This window comes from Eucalyptus grandis, chromosome 8 (assembly GCF_016545825.1).
Source record: "Eucalyptus grandis isolate ANBG69807.140 chromosome 8, ASM1654582v1, whole genome shotgun sequence".
Classification (NCBI taxonomy): domain Eukaryota; kingdom Viridiplantae; phylum Streptophyta; class Magnoliopsida; order Myrtales; family Myrtaceae; genus Eucalyptus; species Eucalyptus grandis.
In genome coordinates, this window is record NC_052619.1 from 68526117 (window position 1) to 68539045 (window position 12929).

Sequence of the window (12929 nt, forward strand, 5' to 3'; positions counted from 1 at the left end):
TTTTCTGGTGAGTGGTTGTTCAACTGTTCCCTCAATTTCAAATGTTAATGGTCAAAATTGGCCGGGGGAGGACCTGCTTATTTTCCACAAATTTCGTGTTCTGGGTGGGCAGTGACCAACCCCGTTCCCTGACTGGATGAGACTGCTGCTCCCGTCACCATGGACACGACATCGGATAAACGGAAACCGGTGGCGGCGACGGGATGTCCGATAGTAGTCGCGGTGAGAGAGAGATAGAGGCAAAGATGGCTGAACCTGGGAGCCTCTTCTGGTCGCGACTCAATAGGATGAGACCGGTGAACTGTGATTGAATGTTGCCCCCTGTGAGGTGAGGATGGCCGCCCGGCCAGTCCAGCCCGTCAGGCACGGCATGCCCTTGGCCCGACACAATCGGGCCGTGCTGGGTCGTGCTCGGAGGTGGTGACGGCACCGAATTTATGAAACATTTCTTCGATTTTTGCCTTCAAATTAGTCAAAAATGTACTGAACTTGTACCTCATCCGTGTTCAATTGGATTTTTGCCTTAAAATTATTCAAAAATGTACTGAACTTGTACCTCATCCGTGTTCAATTGGATTTTTGCCTTAAAATTATTCAAAAATGTACTGAACTTGTACCTCATCCGTGTTCAATTGGAAGAGTGGCTTCTCATTGATTTTATTCAATTGATTTCTGTAATTTTTTTTTTTTTTTGGTAACCGAGAATTTTGAATTTTGAAGAGTGGGATATCGACATCAACCCAGTCTTGAATTAAAATCTACTCCATGGCCATTATGTTCAACAGGCGCAGGTATGGATGGGAACAAATAAGCCGCCTAGCAGAGAAAACACAAATTTGCAATAAATAGGAGCAAAAAAATAAAAATAAAGTCGATGTCATATGTCCCATTCCACATGTCAATAGTCCCTCTTCTTCTCTAAAAATTAAAAATAATACCACAAGAATAGTTCTAGGCAACGACTAAATTAGTTTGTTATGGAGAGACTCAGCGTTTTGACATTTCCCAGATGCAAAAGTTCAAAGGGCCACCAACCAAAACACTCACCCTGAATGGAGAGTGCACAGACAAATCTCATCTTCAGCCGACCAAGCTTCGAGCATTCTGTGCAACGACTTTGCCGTGTTGAGCTCGGGCCAAGCCATCTGAAGATATGGAGGAGTCTTAGCATCGCCGGGAACTTATAAATATGGAGATAATACAGTCAACTGAATAACTTGATCAGCATCTACAGTAAAAAAAAAAAAATACAAATAGTTGATGGAACATAACAGGGATGTATTGTCGCCTCCTCACCCAGCAAAACAGCATCGACAAACCTCAACTGGCCGATGACTGTGGCACATTAAGTTCTCCTGCTGCTCGCATTCTCCATAGCCATTTGTTTGCTTCTGGTCAGATTACATCTGCTTGATTCAAGATAATTGTAATTGCTTGGGGAGAGCACCCTGCAATCCAATGGAATAGATATGATTAAGCCACAGCCAAAGAACAACTATCGAGAGCGAAATTCTAACGACACAAAAATAGTACGAAATGGATGTCCATTGAAAGAAAACACACAGGTAAAACTGCGGGGAAGATCGCAACATGATGGTGGCTGGCTTGAGATTGGCAAGTTCACTCACTGACAGACAAAGGAAGCACCATGGTCAGGTTAGAAATCAGCTTCAGCTGCCAATGACAACAATTGCAGCATGGCATCCATTTCATCACTTCGAAATTCCTTGATTCTCTGAGCTAGAAAATAAGCATCAGTCGATGCAAAACATACTGGATATTATAACGAATAAGATTACAAAGAAATTGCTATCATGCCAAACTAATTATGCTTCATTTAGCTCAGTAAATGGTTGATTCGGCGGTATTCTTATGTGCTAAGTTGAGTATTCTAATAACTATGATCCTGGTGGAGTACGATAAAGTCTATTTATAAGCAAATTATTCAGTCTTCAGCAGGGTCTTATTTCTATTTAAAATTCCACTTGTGCTATGAACCCAGCAGCCATGTCAATTGTGCACATGCATCAACATGCATAAAATTGCAGAAATTACCTTTAACCTTCCAGCATCATACTCCCAAAACCAAAGATCACTCCTAAACCACCGCCATCACCATTCTCCCCACCATAGTAAGTGAAAGCAAGATGAGCTATCATTTTTATGCCAAAGGGAAAAAGAAAATAAAACAATCTTGAATTCTTTCTTAAGATGAAACTATTTGTCAGTTGATAAAGTTGCCAGCACAAAGCGACAGCAATTCTCACCGTAAGCCAAATGCAAAGCAAACTTCAGATCCCAACTCAATCGACTTTGATGATCTCATCAGCCCCTGGACCAGTGATGTCTGATAAAGAGGGATCTGGCTCCCCCATGCTCAAAACGTACACTGACATAGCTCTCCTGTAATTGTGCAAGCAATATACTTGCAAGCGGTCATGGCTTGTTTCATCTGAAAGAGCAAGATACTCGCAAGAAGATCTAGTCAATTATGTTGCACTCCAGGCTGCTTGCTTCTGCACGCCCCCACCTTTCATCATTTTCCTGACCATCTCCGCCTCTTCCCATCTCCCCATAGAACTACACATATTAGAAAGCAACACGTAATATCCATCATTATCTGGTTCAGATTGAATTGCACGGTTTGCAACTCTCATTCCGACCTCCAGTTTTTCATGGATGGCACAAGCACTTAATAGAGCCCCCCATACACCGCCATCAGGTCGCACAGGCATTGAAAGAACCAACTCTTCAGCTCCTTGCAGATCACCAGACTTGCTGAGAAGATCTACCATGCAAGTATAGTGCTTTACGTTGGGTTCAATGGAATAATGTTGCATTCTAGAAAAGAGACGCTTCCCTTCTTCAACAAGACCTGCATGTGCACAGGCTGACAGAAGTCCAAGAAAAGTGAGTGCGTTTGGTCTAACCTTTGAGTTCTCCATCAGCTGGAAAATCTCAACAGCAGATTTTGCATGTCCATGCATTCCATAACCAGAAATCATAACATTCCAAGAAATAATGTCCCTCTCGTTCATTAAGTCGAATAATTCACGAGCTTTGTCAAGTTTTCCACATTTTGCGTACATATGAACTAATGCAGTTGTAAGAGGAAGGTTCGTTTCAATCATTTCTTCCTCCAGATACTGGTGGATCCTTTCTCCTTTCTCTGACGAAGCCAGATTAGCACTGGCTGCAAGCACACTGACTAATGTTGCAGAGTTAGGCTTCATCTCCTCTGATACCATTCTATCAAAAAGGGCAATGGCACCTTCATAATGCTTATTATGAACATAAGATGATATTACAGCGTTCCATGAGACAGTATCTCTCTTCATCCTTGAAAAGATTCTTTGTACAACTGCCAAATTACCCAACCTACCATAGAAACCTATGAGTGAATTGGCAAATGAGGCATTCCCATCAATTGATCTTCTGATGGCATAACAATGAACTGACTTGCCCAGATTGGTTGCTCCTAATTTTGAACACGAAGAAATGACAGAGACCAAAGAATCTAAATCACATTCAATGCCTAGATGTTGCATATTCTTAAAGTACAGTATACAATTCTCTTCCATTCCCAACTTCCCACATCCTGAAACCATAATGTTCCACGGCTCTTTTGCAAGTTCATGTGCTCTAGTGGCAAAAAGCTTTTCAGCAACATTTAAGAGCCCGAACTTGCAATACATGGACAATAACGCATTGTGGACCATCTGATCCTGAACTAACAGAGAATGTCTTCGTATAAGCAAGCCATGAAACGTCCTCCCTTCTGAGACACTTATGGTATTAGCGAAAGCCAAAAGTACGCAACTGGTAACAATTCCATCTGGATATGTTCCACTGGATTGCATTTGAAGAAACAAAGACAAGCACTCTGCCATACATCCGAACCTTGCATAGACACTGATTACTGATGTCCATGAGAGAACATCCTTATTGACAATCTCACAAAAAGATGAATGAGCATCTTCAGGGAAATCACATCTCGAGTACATAGACAAAGCTGAACACTTAACTACTTCACAACACAAAAGTCCACTTTTTACTGCTAAACCATGAAGACAACGACCTTCTGATACTGCACCCATATTCCCAGAAGCTTGAAATCCACCCTCCATGGTTCTAAAATTGGGTCTCTCCTCCAACCCACCTAACCTCAGCATCTCGCGCAAACTCCACAATGCCTTCTCATTTTCCCCATTCTGCACGTATCCAATCAAAAGTGCGGTCCAAGCCACCACATCTCGCACGCGAATTTCATCAAACACCAAAGAGGCATCCATCATTTGGCCACACTTCGAATACATGTACACGAAAGAAGATCCGACCGCCGAGCTTCCCGCAAAGAGACCACATTTACACGCCAAAGCGTGGACCCACATCCCGTAATTCAGCGACCCAATGTCTGCGCAGGCTGCGACAACCATGGGGATCGTAAACTGGTCGGGCAGCTCATTCGCCGCGCGCATCCGGGAGTAAAACTCGATGGCCCGAGAACAGGCGCCATTCGAGAAGTGGGTTTTGACGATGGAGTTCCAAAGAAAGACGTCCTTCGCCTCAACACGATCGAACACCCGGGTCGAGCACGTGGGTCGGCCGAGAGACGCGTACAGAGAGACGAGCTTCGCCGCGACGAACGCGTTCCCGGAGTGCCCGGCCGTCACGACGAGGCCGTGGGACTGGAGGAGGGACGACGGCGAGGGGGCGCGGCTCGAGAGGATGGAGTCGAGGCGAGCGCGAACGTAGTCGGATCTCGAGAGCGGGGAAGACGAGAAGGAGCGCCGGGAGAGACGAGCGGTCCGCAGAGGGAGCAGCATGGGAACGGCCGTTCACGCCGAGGAGTCCGGGCTTATCGCCGCCGCGGTCGAACGCCGGCCGCCGTCGGCCGGGGGGGTCGGTCGTCGACGGGATTCAAGCCCGTTCCCCGGAGCTTAACCGGACATCTTCTTCAAAGAGTGGGCAACTCCTTCGCTGAGGGTGCCGACGATCGTTGCTTGCCAAAGTGGTTATACCTCCGGCGTAAATGTAATATTACGTGCAAGGTCAATCACCTTTGGGAAATTTTGCTCAAAAAAAATAAATAAATAAACTTTCGGAAAAATTCCGAATGGGGGGCATGAATTGCTGTCATATTCCCAAGTAAAGAGTTAAAAGAAGACTTTATTTCGAATAAGATTATGAATGTGTGTTTGGTGTAACATTCCCAAAAAATTTCCCATTAGAAAAATGTTAGACCGTTTGACAACTATTTTAAAAAAGCTTTTTAAGTAAAAGTCGGTATTTTGAAGGCTGAAAGAAACTAGTATTGACTTTTCAATATTTGGACAAATGCTGAAACTCTTTTTTTTTTTCAAAAGTATTATGGCTAATTCTTTAAATTTCCAATTTTGTCCCTATTTATTTTATTTTTTATTAAAAAAAGGACCAAACTATTTGCCGGTCTGGCGAAGAGCTATGGCCACCTGTGAGCCAAATTTAGCATTGGAGGCTATCAATCAAGGTTGCCTGAGGTCGCACGACCTCAAGCAACCAGGCGATGATTGCTTGGGTTGCACACCACCTAGGTTGGGCAGCCCTCGCTAGGGTCGCGCCACCCTCGCAGGAGGTCACTTAATCTCGGACAACCTCAATCGACAACCACCGACGCCAAATCTAACTTGTCGGCGCTATAGCTCTTCACCAAACCAGCAAAGGGTTTGATCTTCTTCTTTTTTAATTATATATATTTCATTTTTTAATATTATTGTCAAAATTTCTATTTAAAAAGATACATACATTATTATTTTTTCAATTTTAAACAAATAAAAATTTTAAAAAACTAATTTTAATCACTCAAAGGGCTTTCTAAATGTGTTTCCTATCAAACAACATTCCTTTCAAAATTGATTTTCAAAGAATAGTACAATAAATGACATTTGCATTTGCCTAAAAAATTTTAGGCTAAACTATTATGAGCTTTAAAAATACTAAATCAAATGCACTCGGAGCGCTTTTGTTTTTTCAAATAAGGATCTAAAATGGAACTTGTATCAAATAAATGTTTGAAGTGGTTATATCATCTCAAGAATGGCCTATCATTGCTAGTTGAAGGGTAATTTTTTCTTTTTATTTTGCAAAATTTTTCTTTTTCATTTTTCCTTTATAAAAAAAAAAAAAAAATTTGCCCCCTTCCCTCTGCCAACCATGGTGGAGGTCACTAGACTTAGGTGAGGGCGGCTCTTGCCAATGTTGGCCAAGGGTCACCCTTGCTTGGACTGGCGAAGACGAGGTTGCCCTTGCCCGCCTAGCCTTAGGCAAGGCAACCCTTGCTTGAGACCGATGATCACCATTGACCATTGATGAGGTGGGCAATGCCAAGGGAGGGAAGAGGAAAAAAAAAATCAAAAAATATACTTAGAATTATTTTTACTAAAATACCACTTCTCTAATGGTTGGATGCTAAAATTCTTTATTTGAGATGATTTGATTACTTCAATGTCCATTTTAGGTTGTTCATAAAATTCTAAACGCAAGTGAACGCATTGAACAAGTAATATAATAATGAGAAAATAGTATAGTCTTATAGAGATTGATGAATAACAAACTATTAAATATTAAAAATAAATTAATTCTAAAATTTATCTAACAGATCAAAATGTAATTGAGAATAAATTAAAGTTAAAAAAAAAAAAAAATTGGAAAGTAAATGCAGTAAATCAATCAAATAAATAAGTTAGAGAATCCGATTCACTATGGTTTCACTAGAATCACTAGATATAAATTTCAAATTGTTATGCGTATAATAACAATATCAAACATCTAATTGTGAATTTTCATAATCTATTTATTATCTTATCTCTATATATAGCAAACATGCTCAGTTTATTAATCTACTATATCTCCATATAAATTTAAATAAACATAAGTTACATTAAAATTTATTAATATTCCGACTTATAATGAGTCTTTTAAATCACTTTGTCACTGAATGCTATACAAATAACACGGTATATCTATATTTATATTTAATTCATGATCATATATTATAAGAAGCTATTGTATAGTATGACTTTTCAGTTTCAAACCTACATATCAAATCATTCAAGTGGTGACTAGTCACTTAAAAGTATCAAGCGCAATAATATATAACTCACATAAATGAAATTACTTGCAAAGCATAAAAGTCATAGAATTCATATTATCATGGTTAGGTTACATCGTAACTCTAATAAAAAAAAAAGAAAATTATAACATGATAGAAGAAAAATGAAAATATAAATTAAACCTAGCATCTTGAATCAAAAAGTAAGAATTATGTTATCACTTTTTGTCTTCTCTTCAAAATACTTGAAAAAACTCTAAAACAATGAAAAATAATCTAAAAATAAAAACCTAGCTATCCCCCAAGCTCTTGATATTATCCAATTGATAGGACAAATTCAAGAATCCTAATATAAGGCAATTGCATTTTTTCCCTGCATAAAATCAAGGAATAAATCGCAGAATCTTTGATTTGGTATCCATCTTCCAACATTTTTTTTTAAATTTGAATTCATGAATCACATAATACTCTTTTCCTTCTTTTTGCTCTTTCTTTTTTTTTTTTTTTTTTTGCTCAATGTCTCATTATTTTGCATAAATAAGGAAGATTTTGATCAATAGAAGGAAATTCAAATATTTTCTAATGAATATTTCCCTATAAAGTGCCATAATTGTTACCTAAAATAGGTAAAATAGCTCTATTATTATATAGTTATCAAACTCCTAAACTTAACATTTTGCTAATCCTTGAGCAAAAACTAGATATAATGCATACTCAAGCCAACAAACTCCTCTGTGACATATTTCCACTATTGTTCAAATTTACAATTCAAAGAAAAACACAAATTTCATCCAAACATTGAAATTGATTTATAAGTTAAGACCAATTTAATGATGTGATTCAAGTGTGTGTGTGAGTTCTCATCTTTTCAAATTCTATGTAATCTAGATAAATTCACATTGGTGTACAACCTCTCAAAAGTTCTCTGTAATTATGACAAATTCTCATAAGTTTGTTTTTCATTCTTCTCTCCACTATTGCAAGCTAATTACCACCTAAAAATCAATAAGATTTTTCTCGATTTGTAATGTAAAGTTAGGCTAAGGGCAAGATAACAATAATTTTAAGCACAAATCACCCATCAACAAGTTAATTTCTATGATCTAATTTGAGCCGATGGCATAATCCCCAATTTCACTATTTCAAGATAATCTTTGTGCCACCACATATCAACATTCTTTTTTTTTTTTTCTTTTTTTCATTGCTCTTTTTTTTTTTTTTTGAGAAACTTTTTGGCGGAGTTCCTCCCAAAGTCCCTCTTAATATAACTTGAAAATTTTCAACTCATTAAGTATCCAAAAGGCTCGCTCAATTAAAAATTGGATAGGAACCATAAAAGCAATTTTTTTTTTCGATGATACACCTCAAACAACCATAGCAATCAATTTTTTTTCATGCTTCACCCTTCCTCCCAAATTGCTATTAGGCTCAAATAAACTTTTATCCCAAAAAAAAAAAAAAAAATCAACATGTTCGTGGGGGTGTGGGACAATGATATAATTTGATAAAAGTTAAGCTAAACATATATGAGTGTCAATGAATAATTGGATAGTAATTAAAGCTTAATGAGATGACTAGGAATAAATAAACAAGATTGGTTTGAAAGGGTCAATTGATCCAAAAATTACCTAAATTTTTTTTCTTAGTTAGATGTAGTATAGGATTTCGCCTCAAGAGAAAATCAAACAAATTCTAAAATTTTGGTAAGATCTAAAAAAATCACATATTTCACATTAATGTTCTCTAAATTTACACACAATTCAAAAATTAAGGATTTTTAGTGTTCAGTAAGTGGGTCAACATAATTAGAATCAAAATTAACTCACACATCAATTGCAAGTTCGAACAAAATTTAAATTTTCCCAAGAATCACAAAAATTAACAAGGAATGTAATCATGATAAATAAATAGATAATTAATTAAATTTAGTAAAAATTGTGTCTCCCCCCAAACTTGAATGAAGCATTGCCCTAAATGGGGGGAAAAGGAACAATAAAACTCTCCTTATTGTAGGATGTGTCCATAGATAGCCTTGATGATTAAATTCCTAGAACGTGATCCTTCAAGAAAGAAAACTTTGAATCTTCAAAGTAAGGCTTCAAATGCCTATGAGATTGGATGGTAAGCTTGTATTATTCTTCCATCAAAATTCTGTGTATGCAAAATGAAGGGCTAATTTCTTTGATATCAACCATTTTCCATCCAATTGCATTCTTATGCTTTCTTAATACTCTGAACAATTTCTCCTCCATCAAATATGTTATAGAAGAAGATATAACTACTAACAAAGAAGAAACTCCATATAAATAAGCATATTTCAAAAAAGAAGGTAAAAGTTTGAGTTCAAGAATTTGAGGCTCTTCAATTGATGGCTTAGATTTTGTTGTGTGTTGTCCCAACTTCTCAAACTTAATTGTCTTTTGCCTTGAATATGGTGAAATTGCCTCTATGATATTTGCATACTCATTTATATGTTATTTCTCAATTTCTTTATCCTATCAAACCAAACATACTTCAAATAGGTCTTTAAAAGTATTTTCTTGAAAAATCTCATTTACCAACTTGACAACTATTTCAACTCTAAAACAAGAATTATTGTAAAATATATATTTCATTACTTTAAAAACATTAAATGAAACAAGATCATCTTGAACTCTACTAACCAACTTCCTATATATAAATAAGAGCTCTTTCCTGTTACTAGAAAATGTCAATCTAAGATAAGTAGTACCTTAAAATCTTCCTCCATATTAAGAACCATGAAATCTGCATGAAAGATAAATTTGTCAACTTTTATTAATACATCTTCCATAATATATCTTTAATATTTAATTGATCAATCATCCAATGTGATTGCTTTTACCTCACCCAATCCTAATTTCTTGAAAACTGAAAAAAGCATCAAATTAATAATTGCACTAAATCACACGATGCCTTACATTCCCTAATAGTGCAAGGAATAGTAAAACTCTCTAGATCTTTTAACTTCGGAGTTAATTTGTTTTATAGAATGGCTAAACACTCCTCATTCAACTTCACAATTTCATAATCCTCTAACTTCTTTTTATTTGCTAAAATTTTCTTCAAAAATATTCATAACTAGACATCTACACTAAGAGATCTGCAAAAGAAATGTGAACGTGCTTAAAAATATATCAAGAAAATTAGAAAATTACTTATTTATTTTGTGCTACTGGAGTCGTTGAGGGAATGGAATTGATGGCACATATGACTTGGGATTATTTAGAAAAAGTTTGCTCTTGCTTGCCTCATTTGATTGTTTATTGATCTTTTCTTCTGTATTTCTGAAAATCTCTTGTCATGCATCTTCTTCTCCCATTTGTTAACCACTTTTTAGGGTTATAACTTTATATTTTCAATTGAATTTTTCTCTATGTTGCTAGGCAAAGAACCCTGTTGTTCCCTAACATCATATTTGTTAACTAACCCACTTGCATCTCTAGATTTTTTATTGTAGCCTCTTGCCTTTTAAATCTTATATTCATGCTCTTGATGAAATCCTGAGTGGTGTTAATAAGTTTTATGACTGTATCTTATCTTCTAGATTTGACTTCATCTCTTCTAATAATTTGAATCACGGTGGTGGCCTCGTCACATTCTAATTATTCCATGAAAAAATTGGATGATTACACAATCTCGAATTGTATGTGTTGGAGTATGAATTATTTTGTGACCTATTAAAATTCCCAACAAAGTTAGCATTTGCATTAGGTTATGAAAAAGGGATACCTACTTGATATCGTATGCTAACATGTCTCACATCACAAACATCACATGTCAAATTCTGAATTTTCATGATTGAAACTTTCATGTTATTTAGGTTTTGTTGAATGCTTCAAATTGTGCAGTAATTGCAGCAAAAGCATCCACTTTATGAACTCCGCTAGCTTTTCACATTGGTAGCCTCTTAATAAGCCATTGATAACTATTGGATGTCATTTCATCTAATAAGTTGTAGGCTTTTTCTGGTATTTTATTATTTAGAATTTCTCCTATAGCTGCATCAATCATAGAACGAATATTTGTACTAGAGCCATTATAAAAAATTCATACCTGCATCCATATGGGTAATCTGTGATGTGGGCATCTCTTAAGAAATTCCTTGAATCTTTCACATGCTTCATATAATGATTCATAATTCATCTACATAATTCATAATTCATCTGCATAAAATTAACAATATCAATACGCATTTTTGTAGACTTTGTAGATAGAAAGAACTTATCAAGAAATTTTTCAGCCATATCATTCTATGTTGTGATTGATTCTGCAAGAAGATAAGAGAGCCAATCCTTACCTTTATCACTAAGAGAGAAAGGAAATAATCTTAATCTAATAGCATCATCTCTAACTCCATATATTTAATGGTGTCACGGATTTCAAGAAAAACATCAATCTGAGTGTTTTGATCATTGCTTGATAGCCCACTAAATTGCTCTGATTGTTGAAGCATTTGAATGAGTGATAACTTGTCAAATTGGATGTGGTGCCCTAAACTATTGGTGCAGTATAATTTCTCAAAAGTTTACGTGAATTTTCATTCTCACCATCTACCATTTTATTAGCATAATTTCTATGTTCTCTTAATCGCCTTTTAAATGCATATTCGATTTATGGATCAAACTCAGCAAATTTCCCTTGTTGGTTATGTGTCATAAACCAATGTACACCTTGAACGAAAAAATAAATAAATAAATAAAACGAATGCTAGATTAAATTTAGAATTATTTTGTATCTGTAAAATTCTAAGTGCAAATGAACGTATTGAACAAGTAATGATAAGAAAAAAATATCATATTACGGAGATTAACAAATAACAAACCAATTAAATATTAAAAATAGATTAATTATAAAATGTATCTAATAAATCAAAATAGAATTGAAAATAAATTAAAATCATAAAATTTAAAAGAAAAATTGGGAAACTAAATACAGTAAATCAATCAAACAAATATTAAAGCATCTGATTCATCATAACCATTATGTATGAATTTCAGATTATTACGCATACAAAAACGATATCAAATATGTGATAATAGAATTTCTTAATCTATTTAGTATCTCATTTCAAGGTATAGCAAACCTACTTAGTTTATTAATCCACTATATCTCGATATAAATTTAAATAAACATAAGTACATTAAAATGTATGTATATTCTCGACTTATAATGAGTTTTTTAGGTCATCTTATTATCGAAAATTACACAAATAACGTGGTATATCTTTATTCATGTTTAAATGGTTATATATTATAAGAAGTAATTGCATATTTTTACTTTTTAATCTCAAACATGCACATCAGATCATTCAAATGGTGGCTAGTCACTTAAAAGCATCAAACGTAATAATATATACTTCATATATATAACATAGTAGAAGAAGAAACAATAATATAAATTAAACTTAGCATCTTGAATCATAGAACAATAATTTTATTACCACTTTTGTCTTCTCTTCAAAATACTTGAAAAAGCCTCCAGAATAATGAGAAAATGATCTAAAAATAAAAACCTAGATGTCCCCTAGGCTCTCGATGTTATCTTATTCATAGGATACATTCAAGAATCCTCATACACGACAATTATTTTTTTCCACAAAAAATCAAGAAATAAATTATAGAATCATTGATTTGGTATCCATCTTCCAATGCTTTCTTATTTGAAATCCTAAATCACACAATTTTCTTTCTTTCTTTTTGGCCTTTTTTCCTTATTTTCATCATATCTCATTATTCTACATAAATAAGAAAGATTTTGGTAAATAGAAAGAAATCCAAATATTTTCTAAGGAATATTGCATTATAAAATACCATATTTG

At 35.3% G+C, this 12929-nt stretch overlaps 1 protein-coding gene and 1 non-coding gene across 19 annotated transcripts; one reads left to right on the top strand and one right to left on the bottom strand.

The window, feature by feature from the left end:
- Window positions 1-822: 822 nt before the first annotated feature.
- Window positions 823-5006, bottom strand: LOC104415778 (pentatricopeptide repeat-containing protein At4g39952, mitochondrial). 18 transcript variants are annotated; one of them, XM_039301208.1, is made up of 5 exons: window positions 2268-5006; window positions 2056-2120; window positions 1564-1627; window positions 1297-1448; window positions 823-1145 (listed from the first exon to the last, which is right to left on the bottom strand). In XM_039301208.1, the coding sequence occupies exon 1, from the start codon at window positions 4824-4826 to the stop codon at window positions 2490-2492; it is 2337 nt and encodes a 778-aa protein (XP_039157142.1). In that variant the 5' UTR covers window positions 4827-5006; the 3' UTR covers window positions 823-1145; window positions 1297-1448; window positions 1564-1627; window positions 2056-2120; window positions 2268-2489. The 18 variants fall into 18 exon arrangements, with proteins under 18 accessions (XP_039157142.1, XP_039157137.1, XP_039157144.1 ...); XM_039301203.1 differs by having other exon boundaries at window positions 2056-2152; XM_039301210.1 differs by lacking the exon at window positions 1564-1627 and adding an exon at window positions 1629-1735 and having other exon boundaries at window positions 2056-2152.
- A 6174-nt stretch (window positions 5007-11180) lies between these two features.
- Window positions 11181-11286, top strand: LOC120287946. The gene has a single exon (XR_005546200.1). It is a non-coding gene; the product is annotated as a small nucleolar RNA R71 (small nucleolar RNA).
- The last annotated feature ends 1643 nt before the right edge of the window (window positions 11287-12929 follow it).

Coding starts and splice junctions, on each gene's coding strand:
- LOC104415778 (XM_039301209.1), bottom strand. CDS start 4,826: ATGCTGCTCCCTCTGCGGACCGCTCGTCTCTCCCGGCGCTCCTTCTCG.